We start from the raw sequence: 17,369 nt of genomic DNA on the forward strand, positions 1-17,369 counted from the left end.
AACGATTATATTGAAAAGACAATTATGTTTAAAAGATATAGTAAACTTTAATGAAAATTTAAAAACTTTAATGAAATATTTTAAAGCTGGGCATAAGTAGATGCTCCAAATGTCCATGGCTTAAATTAATTGTGTATATACATTTTTTTTTTAAAATGTATGATGTTTTCCAGGTCTGGAAACCATTTTTAAAATCCCTGATAATTCCTAGTTTTTCAGGCCTGTGGGAGCCCTGTATGTTAAACAGCAATTCCTAACAGCCTTTAAATGCTTGTTTTATTTTTTGTGTCTTTTAACAGAAACAAGTACATAAGTGGTTCTCCACTCCGGGGCCACAAGATGGGTTAATAAGATGTAAGATTAGACCAAACTAAAATGGCTAAAAATCAGATTTCTTAATTTTAATTTGTTCCTTAAACAACTGTGATTTTTAAGAACCAAGGTTCACAGTCTCAAAAAACCTTGATACTGTAAATGAGGGGATTTTAAAAAGTGTGATTTCCAGACCTGAAAAAGTCATGGAAATTTTTATAATGAATATACAGCTCTACCTAATAAAATATTCTAGCTTTACATAACTTGAAAAAAAAAATCACCATTTGTGAATAAAAAACTATTTTAAAACCTTAACCAATAATCCTGAACGACTGGAAACAATGTAAATTCATAATAAGTGAACTCTGAAGAACATTCCATTTTTGAAAGATACAGAAGTATAGAATTTTAATGTTTTTATTATTATATATTGAAACTCTTATAAGTTGCTGTAAATGACGTTTTATAAAGAATTACCTTATATAGAAATATCTTAGCCTTTGAGTCCGAAAGGCTGAGATTAATCACAGAACTGTGACATTGACCCAGCCGATTTACTGGCCAATAGTTGGCATTTTCATTACCCGTTCTGCCAGATTTAATTTTCAAAATATCCTAACAGCCTTGTTGCAGCCATTTTTTTTTTTTAAGCATCAAGTTGATTGTGTAAAACAGCACTTTTAAAATTCAGCAATTTTAAATTTTATTAGCTATTACATTTTGCTTATCTATATATTATACTGCTTTCTAGAATACTTGATTCTGTTATGTCCGTTGTGGCAGTCAGTGGTCAAAGATTTCTGCTTTACATCGGCCTCCTGATCATCCTGATGGGTTTATTGTGTGACCTTCTAACTGTACGCCCACAAACATCCTTAGCCAACCTGCTGTCTAAATATGAACAGTGACTATTGAAAACCCCTTATCGCTTGACTGTTAAAAGCAAGGAATTGCAAAATGATATATAAAATATATACTCAACTCATGAATTACTACATTAGATTAAAAAGACAGACAGTCCTAGTGTAAAACTGGGTAGTTTATTGCTTGTGTATGTTTGAATACGAGATTCCTGGACAATCTTCAAACTGCACAAGCGCATATTCAGCCCTGCAGCACATTTATAACTGTTTCTGTTCATCATGACGGCAGAGCTAATGTACAGAGAGTGTGTGTGTGTGTGTGCACACGTGAGAGAGAGAAACAGGCCCAGAGCCCAGTCTGAGAGGAGGAGTTTGAGCAAATCAAAGCATTCGAAACAAACGGTGCAAAGAAAGAAAGAAAGAAAAAAAAGTCAGACGTTACATTGTAAAATCACATAGCAATTGGGTAATTATAGGGAATGCTATACTAACATTTGAAAGTTGATTACAGGATATACAGGAAGAAAAAGCACGAGACGGAACAGATTCTGAAGAGAGCGCAAACCAGACATACAGTCATCTCTTTTTTAAATGTATTTTTTAATATTAGACGTCCATCCACACGCTCATTACTCTCAGATGCTGGCGTCTCTCAGAACCGCGTTTATCTCTGTGTGTGTGTTTGCACACTGGAATCTTTTTGTACTGAATAAATACAATAGAGACATACAGAGGGACGCCCTCCGGCCCTGCTCTGACCATTATGAGGACTCTGGGGCTGTCTGCTGTAGGAGGGTCTCCGTGGCAACAGGCATCTCTGAGGGCGTGTCTTTGACCGCAGGGGTGGGCGTGGCATCCAGTTTGAGCATTGAAGTTTGCTTGGTCGCTAAGGAGACGGGCAGGATGTGGTCAGATGGTGCCAGGGAAGATGGCAGCGTGACCCCGGGCATGCTGGGAAGTGTGGAAGGGAGAATGGTGTGCATGGGCAGAGGAGAGATGCCGGGCAGGTTCAGAGGAGGGAGAGGAGGCAAACCTGCAGAGAGAGATCAAATCAATATTCAGCAGAAATTCAGTCACAGAAACGGGTTGTTCACTGTGGCTGGTCACTTTACACAGGGTTTCTGCCGGATTTTTAAAACCAAATTTAAGACTTAAGATCTTTTTTTAGGACCTGCACAAATACAATTGATACAATATGTCCATTCAGAACAGATCTCAAAATAAATCATGCATCTCAAATTCTTTTACTTGATTAAACAGGCCATAGCACACAATCAACTAAGGACTTAATACTGCTTATTAGCAAAATAGGAACTGCAAGTTTAAAATACTCAAGAGATGTTTTATTTAATATGTAATGACATTGGTTTATGTGCCAACTTAATGTTGAATCAATATTATTAATATTTTAAATTTTATATTTTCATTTTTTTTTATTGTTAATTTTAATAATTTTTTATAGTGTGCTTTTTGTCATTTCTTACTTTTTTTTGTTCCCTAATTATGTCTGCATAGTTTTTAAGTTTTAGTTATTTTAGTACTTTAACTTTAAAATATGAGAAATGTTGCCTTGGCAACTATCTGAAAAAAAAAAGAAGAAGTTATATTTATTATATTTCAGTTAAAGGCACATTATGTAAGATTTTTTTTATTAAAATATCCAAAAACCACTAGAACAGTGTTATATATTTTACTGACTTGTGTACGTTTATTTTATTTCAAGCAATTAAAATGTTTATGATTTAAGATTTTGTTAAGTTTTTGAATTAAATGCCAGATAGTTTATTGTGTAACCTGAAAAAAAGATGCACAATTGCAGGACTTTTATATTATAAACAAGCTCGAAATGCATCTTATTTTGAAATGTTTATGCTTTAGTACTTCCAGTTGCTTCAAAAAGATGAGGGAGATAAAGAGTGCGGTCTTACAACCATCTACAACATAATATAAACACCATTAAGCAAACATTCTCATAATTAACAGTCAATCATAAGCAATCGCTTGGCATAAATGCATGGTAATGATTGCGAACGGCTCTGAAACCGCAAGCTTGGAGAACACGCATCAGCGCCGCGTTTTGCTTTTGAATGTGCAGCGCTTACGTTAATGTACTTAAATCATTTTCTTTTGAACTTCAATAAATATCACACCACGATCACTGCTTTTCAGTCCCCAAATTTAAGACCTCTTAAAATTACAGTTAGGACTTCTGTTACACCAATTAAGATATTTAATACTTTTTATGAGCTGAAATTTGATCAAACTGAATTTAAGACTTAAAGGCACAATATGTAATTTTCGCTGCTAGAGGGCGCGTATTCAAAATAAACAGAGGCAAAGGTGTAGTTTGATGACGCTGTGACTGAGTGTGGAATCATGGGAGTTGTGGTCTTCATCCCCACAGCCGATGCAATCCGACGGGACTCGGGCAGAAATCATGTTCATGGATGAGCTAATGATTTATTAACGTAGTAGAATGAAGCAGGGTGAGGCTGAAAGCCGTTGAAGCAAAACGAGGCCGCTGAACGAGCGTGACATACGGCTCGAAAGCAGCGGAGCTTTTATTATGCCACAGTCGACCGCTTCCGCTCCTTCCGGTCGTGCGTATGTGGGGTAAAGCAGCGCTGTTTTATCATACTAGATACGTTTGAAAGTGCCGTTATAATGCTACTTTGTGCGGTCGCCACCGGTCTAATAAAACGCACAACATATTAAAGCGTCTTTGGTGTTTCCATGTTTTCTACAAAACAAAACCGGAAATCTAGGGGTTATGACGTCATTGGCAAGCGACACAATGACACTATGGACACGGTCCGTGTCACTAGTTAAAATTGCTTATTTCTCTGGATTTAAACATTCTTCGAAACATTTGGGATAATGTAAGTACACAAGTCAGCTAAATATATAACACTGTTCTAGTGGTTTTTGGATATTTTACTAAAAAAATCTTACATATTGTGCCTTTAAGGCCCTCCACGTTCCCGGTCTAAGTGGTCGGAATAAGCTATAAGAGTTTTGTTGTGTGTACCTGCTGTAGTGGGAGGAAACCCACTGATTCCAGCTAAAGATACAGCACTAAGGTGCGGTAATGGTAGATTAAGGTTAGGGAGGTTAGGCAGGTTTGGCAGGGGAGGGAGGCCAGGCGGTAAGGACATCAATCCTGAAGGCACAAAAATCAAAATCATTTAGCCTCAAGAAATTGATACTGAATCAATTGAATACCTGCTGTGGCAAGATACTTCTCTTCCAGTTTTCATTCATTTAACAAAAAACACAGAAGGGCACATGTTCTTTACCTGGTACGGTGGTGGAGGGGTTGACAATGGGAAGAGGACCCAGCCCCGGGGTCACCTGAGTGGGCAGCAGGGGGACTGTAGGAACACCTGTCAGAAATAACAACAATTTAGGATTTTGCACTTATATTAAATTGCATTAATTATATCATATATGAAGTACAAAATAAAAGTAGAAATCGTTCACCTGTGTGGAGCTCACTGGGTATTGAGGGCGGGGCAGAGCGGAGTGACAGGCCAGACAGACTGTCCTCAAGCCCTATGGGAACAGGCTGCGACACAGGGGGCGGAGTTACTGCAGACAGCTGAACCTAAACAAAACATCACGGAAGTCAAACGTCTGACCAAATCTATCAGAATACACCATGTGAAACGCATGCTAACCTCTGTGAAGCCGTCCTTCAGCGGGCTGGCGGGCTCACTGGGGGTGTGTCCGGGGAAGCTGATTTTCTTCCCCTCTTCGAAAGGTCGAGTAGGGATTCTGTGCAGGTAACCGTAGCCAATACCACAGCCAAGACTGTGAACGAAGAAGAATAATCATGTCGGACATGCGCACAGAGACAGGAAGCAGAGAAAGCGAGAGAGTTTCACACACACACACACACACCTGCCCTCTCCACCCCAGGCACCGTTGGGCGTGATGACCACTTCTCTGCAGTTGTCCGTGTCGGTGTTGTAGACGTAGAGTTTCAGGCCTTTGCCCTCATGGGTTTCTATCAATGAGAATAAGTCCTCTGACTGGAGAAAGAACATAATACACACAAAATGGAAAATCAGAGTGTTTTGGGCCAGTTGATGAAGCAGTCATTTGCCTTTTCAGGTTAGTGCTGCTGTGCCACTAAAATATTTACATAATGATTCAATCATTTGCTTTTCAGTGATGTTTGTGATTTTCATTGTTGTTGCGAATTATGCTGATTTGTCATCAAAATAATGTAATCTAGCTGGCTAGCATAGATAACTTATTATTTTAGTATTATTTATATACTATTATAGTATTTATTAATATTTTTAATCAGCATTTTTAAAAATGTTTTGAGATTTCATTTTAATTTTAGCTTTAAATATTTTTTATGTGCTTAGACTTTTTTTTTTTGACTTTAAGTTTTAGTTAACAATAACAATACGGTCTTGAAAACAGCAGTAGTGTGTGGAAAACTACAAAGCAATCAGTTTGCATTGTATGCCGTCATGTTATAGCTGTAGAATTCACAGCTTAGTTACTTTCTTTCTTTTCTTATTTATTTTTTTAAAGAAGATTTTGTAAAGTAATATTGAAAAATATAAACATTTCTAACAAATATACAAATGCATTGCTAAAAATTAGTCTCCTTATCTTATTAATGGATAACAACCACAACAATTTTTGGTCATTTTACCTCTTTTCTAGGGAGTCTGAAGAACCAGCATTTGTTTGCAAACCATCATTTTAATCTATATTTGAGCTGCAAAGAGTGACATTCTTTCATTCTGACGATTTATCCAAAACCAAAAAACTACATGCACTAGAATTCTAGAGTGCAGTTGTTACAATTCCATACATCTGTACACAATGATCAAGAAGTCTGAAAAGAGTTGGAGATGTGTGTGAGAGAAATGTACTTCGTTCATGACTGTGTCTGCTCCGATGATGTAATCCGTGTGTGGTCTTAAACCTGCTAATGCTGCTGGAGAATTTGGCTCCACTTCCTACAAAACAGGCAAATTATGCATGAAAAAAAAAAGTGAGTGAGACTTGCATTCCATCTTACAGCTCGACCGACCGGTCTGCTTTACAAGAGCACGCCCTTGTTGAACACCTTGCTGAATTATGACTAATTAACCAAAAGTTGTTCATCAAAATGAGGTCAAAGCAAACATGTTATTTTCATCAAAAGCCACTCCACCCTTACAAAATACACAGTGTAAATAACTCATGCCTGCAGCTTTCTCTGACTGCATTCATCACTCTTTCATTTACTCACCAAAACATGCCAGACGTTCTCATTGGCTCCCTCAAAGCTGCAAAAGCGGATGCTGACCCCCAGAAGACCCTGACCGCCCCACATATTGCTAGGAGTAACGGTGGCTTCCCGCAGCTCCAGGGTTTTGCTGCTGTACACCTGCATCTTCACCGGTTTTTCAACACTAGCCTTCAGTACGTCTTTCAACGTGTCATTATCCTTGTTCTTGGGAAAAAAATTAAAGCAAAAACAACATTTATGGTTGACACATTTCTACTGTCACACATGGTCTACAGCATATATATATATATATATATAAAAATTTTTTCAAACTATGTGTGGTCCAGGTGTACATTTATCAGTTTTTACAATGGCTTCAAATGAGGTTCATCCAATCAGATGTTAGAGTCAGAACTGTCAGTTTTACTGTTTAGAGTCTCTAAAGCATTAGATAATGTCAGATTTTCATTTATAATGTATTTAACCAGAGGTGTAAAGAGTACCTGAAAACCATACTTGAGTAAAAGTACAGGTACCTTAGAGTGAGTAAAAGTCTTAGAGTATCTGATTTTAACAGTACTTAAGTATTTTACTTATACTAAATATAGGCTTAAAGATGCAGTAGTCAAAGAGACACGCCAGTGGAAAAACAAGGAGTTGATTTGTGAGAACAGCAATCACGTTTATTTTCTAAAATCAAAATAAAACTGAACACCTCAATTGCAAAAAACAAAAAACAAAAAACTATATCCGTCAAAAAGGTCTCTTTAGTATAACGGATAAATAAAATATTATTATTATTATTATTTTTGCTTAATTTGCTTATTGGGATTTTACAATAATAACAGGAATACAGGAGAATAGCGAAAAAAGAATTCAAAAGTCTTCTTGCACTGGATGAGATAGTTTCGGCCTCATTGCCGTTGCTAATGCATTCACGTAAAGTAGACTTGTTGACAAGTTGGCGATAGTAGAAATAAACTGCTGCAGAAAAAGCGTTTCAAAAGGTATCAGTCTTTGCATGTCAAAGGCTGGAAAACTCCCATGCATTATCTTTACATTTAAAAGCAGAGATTTTCATTTAGCCACATTAGCATTTAGCCACGGTTAACAGGCCGCACTGACATCCTCGGCCTCGATTTGAACTCTGCGCCGCAAGCGACTCGCGATGCACCGCATGAGTGAAAAGGGAGAGACCAAGAGAGCGGAAGCATCTCTAAAAACACACTCACTCTGAGAACGTGATAGCCCTCCGAACCGCCTCCGGTAATTCCATGGCATAAGAATACGGTGTTATGGTTATTTTCTGTATCAAAATGCAAAGGTATTGTCAACATACACCATTATTTGTTTTTAAGTATTTTTGCCACAGTATTTTTTGTGAGGGCATTTTGATAGCATTTTTCATATATAAACCAGATTTAATTAGCTATTTAAAAGGGTTTATAAGTTCTATTGTGTATCGCCAAAATATATGAATATATGCTAAATATATGTTGTAAATAGTGAAGCTAGGCTAAATGCAAATATGGATTTTAAAAATATACTTGGAAAAAATATTTTGGTAGAAAATTTATATTTTGAAATATATTTTAGCAAATATATTTTTAGCCTTTTTTTGTGTATATTTTGAAATATATTTGAATAAATGTAGTCATTATTATGACATACATTCTAGTGCCTAAGATCAGCTGGTTAAAAATGAGAATGAAATAAAAGAAAACACAATCAAACTCAGTGTGAAGTGCAAGTTTATTATATGCTTTAAAATAAATGTGCAAGATTTGACATTTTAGAAAGACGACTAACAGAACATTCTTATACTTTAATAGCTTTTATTGTGCCGTGTACACGTGTTTATAACAGTTTACATATAATGTGATTGCATTTTAAAGTGCCAGCCTTACTGAGGAGACCAGATCTCCCTCCTCACATTCACATACAGTCAACAATTTACAGCAATAGAGGAAAAAGATAATTGTGCATTTGTCAAAAACACTTTGAACAAATATGAATGAATGGAATAAACAGTCATCTTTCACATGTTCCAAAGACAACAGCTGAATCTAAATACTGCATATCAATAAACTTGTAATAAATATGAATATGAACACAATCTTCCAGCGTCCTGAGGACATTTCCAGCCTTCCTTCTAAGTTTGTGCTTTTTGCTTTATTGTTTTCTTTAGTTATTTCTTCTCTCTTTTTTTAAATATGATGCTATAATCGCCTGAGTTGACTATCAATAATCAGTAATATACATCTGGTAACTAACTACCTTCAGATAATTGATAGGATTGCTTATAACATTCAGTCAAAGATGCACACGGTAACATTATAACACTAACACACTGATTGCACAGAGTTAAGGGCCTGAACGACAAACATATACAATATATTCATATTTATATAAATGTCTATAGATTTATACTATAATTTATATGCTTGCTTATTTCAAAGGATATTGAGTATATTGTAAAATGTATGGCACTAGTTCTGTCTTTGGCTCACAAGTACACTACTGGACCATTAACATTAGCCTAAACTTGTTTGATTATATATAACTTGTCTTAAAATACAAATGAAGAACTGTTACAAATGGGAGAAATACCTTTTAAACACCGCTGGCTCACAATATAAATAAAGTCTTTGTTTATAGATTTATATCAGTACATTTCAAACTGAAAACTGAACGTTTCACCTCACAAAGGTACGGTGGCCGAGAAGTGCTAAACAAATCACAATTCTGAAATCAAAATAACAAATTACAAACGCAAATGCAAGTTTAAAAAACAAAATAAAAATTCAGAAAGCACAACAACAATTCAGAAAACATTATAACAAGTCAGAAAACACAATGACAAATCCGAAAACAAATTTACAAGTCAGAAAACACAACGACAAATCAGACAAACCGGAAAAGGTAGGTATAGTTTGAATTTCAGAATTGTGATTTGTTTAGCACTTCTCGGCCACCGTACAAAGGTGTTGATTAAACACTTTACATGACCTACTTACTACAAGGTAAGTTTAGGAAACACAACACTAAACTACAGATCAACCACTGGTTTACACACAGACCCCACTACGACACAGAAAGGGGTTCGAGCTGCATTAAAAGGGTAGTGCGTCTTTGCTTGTCTTTATATTGTATTTACAAACACAAGCACCGACATGATCCCAATGGATTTAAACTATGTTATAAGGTGACTGTGTAGCTATACAGGCTACGTGATCTGTAAGTTAAAGATCTAAAGACATTGAGAAAAAGGACAGAACATATTGGACCACAATACGATGTCGAAACACAGCCATTGAATGTGTAGACCGTGCGACTGTCCTGTCGAGATGCCTGAGCCTCGTTAGTATACAGAGCTGCAGTTCTCTGCTCTTAAACGTCGTGACCCAGCCTCTCGAGCTCATCGATGAGGAAATCGATGTCGGACTTGGTGACGGCGTGATTGGAGACAACCATTCGGAAGAAGTTGACCTTGTCTCCTTGTGGCTGGTATCCTACCATGGTTGTGCCGCACTCCATCATCATTGCTTTGATCTTCGGCGCCACCTGCAGGGGAGACGGCGTAATTTATGACACGGGTTTGTAGTGATGGGAGAAACGGAGCTCAGCTGAACTAATTTCTTCTTAAAATGATTCATTGTTTCAAAGCGCTCGAAACTCTGGCGGCACATGCTGACTCGAAACGGTGTAAATGGAATGAAAAGACAATCCAAACTTGTATATATGATGACAATTGCAAATGTTTTCATGAAAGTGATATCTATTATGTATTCTACAAATAACTAAATACCATTGACACTTTTAAAAATAAAGGTTCTTTTTTGGCATCGATGGTTTCATGAAGAACCTTTAACATCCAAAATGTTCTTCACACTAAGAAAAAATAGTTCTTTTAAAGGAATAGTTCACCCAAAAATGAAAATTAGCTGAAAATTTCAAGATGTGGATGAGTTTGTTTCTTCATCTGGATCCTCTGCAGTGAATGGGTGCCGCCAGAATGAGAGTCCAATCAGCTAAAAAAAAACATCCACATGCAATCCACACAACCACAGTCCATTAATTAACGTCTTGTTTTAACTTTAAACCGCTGCATATAATTCTCTCCTGATTCAGACAAAATTACTTTTTCACACAAATAACTACCATTGACACTTTTAAAAATAAAGGTTCTTTATTGGCATCGATGGTTTCATGAAGAACCTTTAACATCCAAAATGTTCTTCACACTAAGAAAAAATTGTTCTTTTAAAGGAATAGTTCACCCAAAAATTAAAATTAGCTGAAAATTTCAAGATGTGGATGAGTTTGTTTCTTCATCTGGATCCTCTGCAGTGAATGGGTGCCGTCAGAATGAGAGTCCAATCAGCTAAAAAAAAACATCCACATGCAATCCACACAACCACAGTCCATTAATTAACGTCTTGTTTTAACTTTAAACCGCTGCATATAATTCTCTCCTGATTCAGACAAAATTACTTTTTCACTGGAGGTAGCGTTATTATAGATTATGGCCTGGTATTTTAGCCAGAAGCAACGTCTTAATGGTGGATTTGTTTCTTACAAACATGCAGATTTTCACTTCATAAGATGTTAACTGATGGACTGGAGTGGTGTGGATTACTTGTGGATAATTGTGATGTTTTTATCAGCTGTTTGGACTCTCATTCTGACGGCACCCATTCACTGCAGAGCATCCATTGGTGAGCAAGTGATGGAATGCTACATTTCTCCAAATCTGTTCTGATGAACAAACAAATTCTACATCTTGGATATGGGTGAGTAAATTTTCGGCTGAATTATTCCTTTAAGAACTGAGTTTGTTTTGAGTTTAAAGATTCTTTGGGGAACCCAAAATGGTTCTTCTATGACTTTTGTAAACTTTATTTTTAAGAGTACAGCGGCGATTCCTTGGAATTTTGGAACCAAGTTTCAAAAAAGTAATGACGTAATGAAGCCTCATCATCACATGACTCTTTGATAAAAGCTCCGAACCACTGATTTGAAACAAAAGATTCATTTTGATCACTACTAGTTTGTGTGCTTGTTAGTCTCGTTTCTTGATCATTGAAATGAGATGAAGTACCCTGTGTAGTTTCTCCCTTCTTTCGTCTCCATCTGGCATGCCACGCAAGCTTGGTGGAATATACCAGAAGCAAACATTTGAGTGCTGGGGCTGCAGAGAACAAAAGAAAGCAATTAGAAAAGTCCTTACATTCAGTATTAGGTAAGCAGTTCTTTCAATCTATACGTAAATATGTGTGTGCCATATACAAACCTGGCCCTCAAAGACCATTTCATATCCCTCACGGTTCTTGATTTTATTGTAGAGATATTCAGAAATCTCCAGACATCTGTCAATGTGCTGCTCAAACCCAATTGTGCCCTGCACGGATCAAATTCACCAGTCAGAATAAAAATGTGTGTTTCTCAGCAATTGCCACATAATTGTCTTTATTTTAAAATTGGGATATAGTACATACATACCACTTTACCTGCATACATACTGTACAGTATACTCAGGTAATATGTATAAAGAAATATACTGTATAGCAAATCTTGGCTGTGTGATTGTTTATATTGTTGCAAAAATGTAAACCATTATTGCAAATATTATATCCAACTTTTTGTGCATATATACAGCACTCTCACATAAAGCAACATATAGTATAGAGCAAATCTCAACTACTACTTTTTTTATTTTGTTGCAAAATGTGATTATATTATCACCCAGCTCTTTATATAAAGTTTTTTTTTAATCTGCATACATACAGGATACTCATATATACCTGCTTGATTGTTTATTTGGTCACAATATATAAATTATATTATTGCCCAGCTCTAATCTGCTAAATGCAACTATAAGGTATGAAGATATTAAGATACATCATCATGATTTTCTGTGAAGCTGCTTTTGAAGCAATGTGTATTGTGAAAAGCACTATATAAATTAATTTGATTTGACATGACATAGCTGCAGCTGTTGTGACCCACCTTGGCCTTCCACATGAGCCAGAATTTGAAGATGTCTACATGTCTGCCACACTGGATGGCCTTGTCGCCGGTGTCGTAGTTCACATCGTACTGTTTGTCTGGTTGAAAGAGGTATCCAGCGCACATGGAGTTGCAGCCCTGCAGAATGCCCTGCAACAGAAGCACATCTCCTGTGATGATCAGTAGCTGTATAACTAAACTCTAAATGTATTTGAATTCACGTCTACATGTATTCATTCAGCAAATTTATCCAAATAAGTTAGGTGTGTAACTGCATATCCAAGATTTTCGTTTAGACTTGTACACTGTACACTTGTAGACTGTACACTACTGTTCAGAGGTTTGGGGTCTGTTTTTTAATGTTTTTGAAAGAAGTCTCTTCTGCTCACCAAGGCTGCATTTTTTAAAACAAAAATACAGTAAAAACAGTAATATTGTGAAATATTATTACAATTTGAAAAAAATGTTTTCTATTTGAATATATTGTAAAATGTAATTTATTGCTGTGATCAAAGCTGAATTTTCAGCATCATTACTCCAGTCTTCAGTGTCACGTGAACCTTCAGAAATCATTCTAATATGCTGATTTGCTGCTCAAGAAACATTTCTGATTATTATCAATGTTGAAAACAGTTGTCCTGTTTTTTTTCACTATTCTTTGATGAACAGAAAGTTCAAAAGAACAGCATTGATTTGAAATAGAAATCTTTTGTAAAATTATAGAAAGGAAAACTTGAAATCGCATCATATGACCCCTTTAATGTGTCCTTGCTGAATATAAATATTAATTTCTTTTAAAAAATCTTACTGACCCAAAAACTTTTGAATGGTTGTGTATATAGATGGGCTTTTCCAAGGCAAATGTTAATACCAGATGTAAATGGGACCCTAGTGTGTGATAAATCCTGTCTGTTTATGTCTTTATGTGTTGTCTTTGACTGTTTGCCGTCTCACCTTCTCTCTAACCAGGATGGCTGAACATTGCAATGGTACACCCATCATCTTATGAGGGTTCCATGTGACTGAGTTAGCTCTGAAACAAACAGACATGTGGGTTTTCAGGTCACACTGCACAATTACTGTGATATACAGTCATTTTAGTGCCTCATCTCGTGTGATTTTTACATACCTCTCAATGCCGCTTAGCTTGTGACGGTGTTTCCTGGACATCAACAGTCCTCCGCCCCATGCACCCTGACGATATACAAACACCACTGACCGACTGATTTAAGATGTTTAATTCATTTATTCAATGGACAATTTATTAAATTAATCTAGTTACCATTTCAGCTAATTCTGAAAGCACTCATTGGAAATGCATGTATATGTTTGAGTCAAGCTTACATCCACATGTAACCACAGGTTGTACTTCTCACAGATGTCTGCAATGTCATTGATGGGATCGAATGCTCCATATACTGTGGTACCAGCCGTTGCGTTCACAAACAGTGGCACGTAACCCTGAAATAAACATTTAAAATCACATTCACTGTTGATAGTACATGGCCTAAAGATAGTGTCCTAACAGCAGAGTGCCACTTTATTAACAGAGAGGCTTAGAATTAGTACGTAAAGGTCAAATCCTCCATCAGCTTGAGAATTCCTGCTCCAGTATTGATCCACTGAACTCTTCAGGCACTGAGGTTAAATACTCTCACTAGTTTGTCTCAGCAACACAGACGCAGTGAGTCTGAGCATCTGCTTACCTTCTGTTTGGCATCAATGATCTTGGCCTCTAAGTCAGCAGGTATGACACGCCCCCTGAAACAAGACAGCCAATGAGGTGCAAGTGGGAGGGACTCTAGCAAATAAAACATGAGCTTTGAAAGAAAGTAACATAGTGGTTAATAGCTCAAAAAATAAATAAATAAATAAAAAAAGATACCTCTCATCTGTCTTCAGAAGAATGACATTTTCTTTGCCAAATCCCAGTACTGCTCCTGCCTTTTTGATTGAATAATGACTCTGCAAAAAACAAACAGAAAACAGAAAAAAGAAAATGCAAACATGAGCCAGATGTTTTCTGCTAAATCTGTGGGTGTTTTACTACATCCAGTGACAGAAAATTGCAGATTTTGTGAAAAAAACTTGTTTAGCTTATTTTGTAAAGTTCCTTGATATTACAGTCCTTTTCAGATTGTAAGTTAAATTATATTTTAACCATTAAAACCAAAACTTTTGACTGCTTTTGTTATTTTAGCAAGTGCATCAAAGCTGGTATATGCATATCAAATGTGATATATAACATATCAAATATATTTTTGAGCTCAGCATCAAATCAGCAGAAGTGTTTGTTTTTTTCCAAGATGCAGGGCTGTGTAATATATGACCCCTAGAGAGAGACAAATCCTCAGTTTAACTGCAGTGACAGTGGGTACTTACATATTCAGAAGTGAAAAGCACCAGTTGTGGTGCTGCAGACATGCCTTTGGTTTTGACTTCAGGGAAATACTTGTACCGCGCAACCATCACACTGTACATGTTTGATATGGCACCACCTGTGAACAGATTCATCGCATTACAGCAGCTAAATGAAATGTGTTAAAGAATAGGCCTAGGCTAGAGTTCATCCAACACGAAAATATGTAATCATTTCCTAATCCCCTAATTTTATGCATAATCATTTTAATTGTTATTATGTCTTTTGGGTCACGTTTTTAATGGTAGCTAATATTAGGTCTACATCTATCGGGTGTTATGGATCAGTTTACCTGGTGAGAAGAGTCCATCGCCATCACCATTAGGCCAGCCAATGATCTCTCTCATCTTCTTGAGGGTCAGTTGCTCCATCAGAACAAACACAGGAGCGATTTCATATGTGAACCTGAGCAACACACAGGAAGACCATGTTTAGTCACATTTACACACACACAAAAAAATGGTGTAGAAACAATTTTCACTTAGAAATTGCTTGTAAATATTACAATTGATTAACAGAAACGGCAAGTAACACGGCGACATTTTGAAGTAGAAAGCCTGAAATGGCATTTTCGTGTAAAACTTACTCCAATTATTTGTTTTATTTACAGCATCGAAAATGCATCTTTTAAGTAGGCCACACAGAAAAAAATAAGGCGGGAAAATTTTGAACCTATAGTTCTACAATCCGATAATAGTGTTTAAAAGCAATTACACTTTTAGCGAAAATAATGACGGCTATTTTTTAAAATGATTATAAATCCAATTTTTTTCTACATTATTTCACATTATTTCAGTGGCGATTCGTACTCGAATACTCGAATACTTAATACATATAATTTTATTTATTTATATATTTTTTGAAAATTGATTTGGACATGGTTATGAGGTTCGTAATACTTCTGTTCCACTTCTGCAAATTGTCAAAATCTGGCAACAGCTTCTTCAGAGAATCAGACATCACAGGCTACTGTTCCATTCTGTCCCTCTCGGCTGCTTTGAATATCGCTAATCAAAAGACGGCTGTGATAGACTAGATAAGGGCTCATTTCAGGCTGTTCTAATGCAGGGAGGCAGTACTCCGATGGCTATCTGTCCGTCCGAGTTCATCCTGACGGGGGACGGCTGCGCGCGCGAGATAAGACCACGCTTCAGCACAAATCCATCTCATTCACAGAAAGGACGGACGAAAGATGAGCGCGTGATGGAACACAACTAGGACACGGAACAGCCCCGGGCAGACTCGTTGTTCAGCTCCGTCACGAAAAGGAACAAAGATTTGAGACAGTAAAATAACGGGGAATCATCAATAACATGCAGCGAAAACATGATTCCAGCTGTCATATAGTGTCGTATAAATAGAGCAATGTTTTTCGCGCAGGCCTTACACGTGTTGGATTTGACAAATTGCATTTTCATGTACAAAGGAGGAGAAACCAACAGGAAATCGAATACCTGCCTGAATGCACAATGCATATTGGGGCCGTTATATTCACTATTATGAAATAAAAAATGTTATGTGTGATATACATTTGCATAACAAAATCATAATCATATAAACACAACACGTTGGTCAAGTGAACTAGAGAGACTATCTATCTATCTATCTATCTATCTATTTAATCAATTATGTATTTTTGTGACAGTTGTCTTATCAATGATTAGACAGCAAAAATGATTTTTGTCTTATTTTCCATCACAAAAAAGATGGGGTGAGATTGAGAAAAACAATCGTTTTCTCTTTGAATTAAGTTCATTTTTCTTGCATTGGCAGATATTTTTCTTATTTCAAGCAAAAACCCTCTTAATTTTGATACAAAACTTAATATGTCATCATTTTGTTTCTCAAATGTTTAGATAGAAGATTTTGTTTTGCTGTGTTATACACAATGTCTATTTCAACTTAAAAGTGTACGAGTAAATATTGTGTAATTTAAAAATCTTAAAAATCGTATTTACTGTATTGCGCATTAAATTTGATCAGCATTATATTGCCATATCAATATCTGCATCAACTATTGAAAATCATTTGTCATTTGGCTCTACTAGCAACCACCCCAAAACCTTAGCAACCACTTAGCAACACCCTAGAAACACACTTAACTCTTCTTGTCTTTTATGTGAAGCTATTTTGAGGGTGTGTTGTTCTGTGTGTGTGTGTGTGTGTGTGTGTGTGTGTGTGTGTGTGTCAGTCTTCTATTGTTAAACATCTTTATGAAACAACTTAGAAAGAAATCCACTGCAATGCATGTTCTTTGAGATCTTTTGCTGGCGTTTTAGGTTTGACTGAAACAAATCAAATTCCACTCTGCTTTAGACCTAAATGTGATGTCTTTGATCTTTTGTTGTGAGACTAAAGTCTGCAGAACTCTTGCTCATTTCTTTACATTTTTAGTCTGTTTGGGTATGTCATATTTGAAATCTGATATATAAAGAAATGAATGCACTGTTTTCATATTGCACTTATTAAATTGTTGCCCTGGTCTCGTTAATTTGAAGAAACGGTCCTGATTTATATGTAATGAAAG

The 17,369-nt window shown here is 36.3% G+C and overlaps 2 protein-coding genes across 2 annotated transcripts in view; both read right to left on the reverse strand.

Annotated features, from left to right (window-relative positions):
* Positions 1–1,336: 1,336 nt before the first annotated feature.
* LOC107709057 (Golgi reassembly-stacking protein 2-like) lies at positions 1,337–7,593 on the reverse strand. The gene is made up of 9 exons (XM_016513448.1): positions 7,540–7,593; positions 6,436–6,639; positions 6,074–6,160; positions 5,079–5,209; positions 4,856–4,988; positions 4,659–4,782; positions 4,475–4,561; positions 4,207–4,338; positions 1,337–2,211 (listed from the first exon to the last, which is right to left on the reverse strand). The coding sequence occupies exons 1-9, from the start codon at positions 7,591–7,593 to the stop codon at positions 1,940–1,942; spliced, it is 1,224 nt and encodes a 407-aa protein (XP_016368934.1). The 3' UTR covers positions 1,337–1,939.
* A 1,840-nt stretch (positions 7,594–9,433) lies between these two features.
* LOC107709080 (glutamate decarboxylase 1-like) overlaps positions 9,434–17,369 on the reverse strand; it is a 19,347-nt gene continuing 11,411 nt past the window's right edge. The window contains exons 7-17 of the mRNA XM_016513469.1: positions 15,135–15,247; positions 14,806–14,921; positions 14,309–14,388; positions 14,130–14,184; positions 13,768–13,884; positions 13,553–13,617; positions 13,378–13,456; positions 12,424–12,573; positions 11,708–11,815; positions 11,516–11,605; positions 9,434–9,978 (exon numbers count right to left, since the gene is read on the reverse strand). Of these exons, the coding sequence (XP_016368955.1) occupies positions 9,805–9,978; positions 11,516–11,605; positions 11,708–11,815; positions 12,424–12,573; positions 13,378–13,456; positions 13,553–13,617; positions 13,768–13,884; positions 14,130–14,184; positions 14,309–14,388; positions 14,806–14,921; positions 15,135–15,247 (1,147 nt within the window). The 3' untranslated portion in view covers positions 9,434–9,804. The remainder of the gene's footprint in view (positions 9,979–11,515; positions 11,606–11,707; positions 11,816–12,423; positions 12,574–13,377; positions 13,457–13,552; positions 13,618–13,767; positions 13,885–14,129; positions 14,185–14,308; positions 14,389–14,805; positions 14,922–15,134; positions 15,248–17,369) is intronic.

This window comes from Sinocyclocheilus rhinocerous, unplaced genomic scaffold, assembly GCF_001515625.1.
Source record: "Sinocyclocheilus rhinocerous isolate Xijiao unplaced genomic scaffold, SAMN03320098_v1.1 scaffold835, whole genome shotgun sequence".
In the NCBI taxonomy this organism is placed as follows: domain Eukaryota; kingdom Metazoa; phylum Chordata; class Actinopteri; order Cypriniformes; family Cyprinidae; genus Sinocyclocheilus; species Sinocyclocheilus rhinocerous.

Excerpts from the sequence above, each read along its gene's own strand:
- LOC107709057 (XM_016513448.1), bottom strand. The coding sequence starts at position 7,593 with ATGCGGTGCATCGCGAGTCGCTTGCGGCGCAGAGTTCAAATCGAGGCC. Across the intron at positions 6,161-6,435 it reads AGAACGTCTGGCATGTTTTG|GAAGTGGAGCCAAATTCTCC; the intron begins GTGAGTAAATGA and ends CCTGTTTTGTAG. Across the intron at positions 5,210-6,073 it reads CAGACACAGTCATGAACGAA|TCAGAGGACTTATTCTCATT; the intron begins GTACATTTCTCT and ends TTCTTTCTCCAG.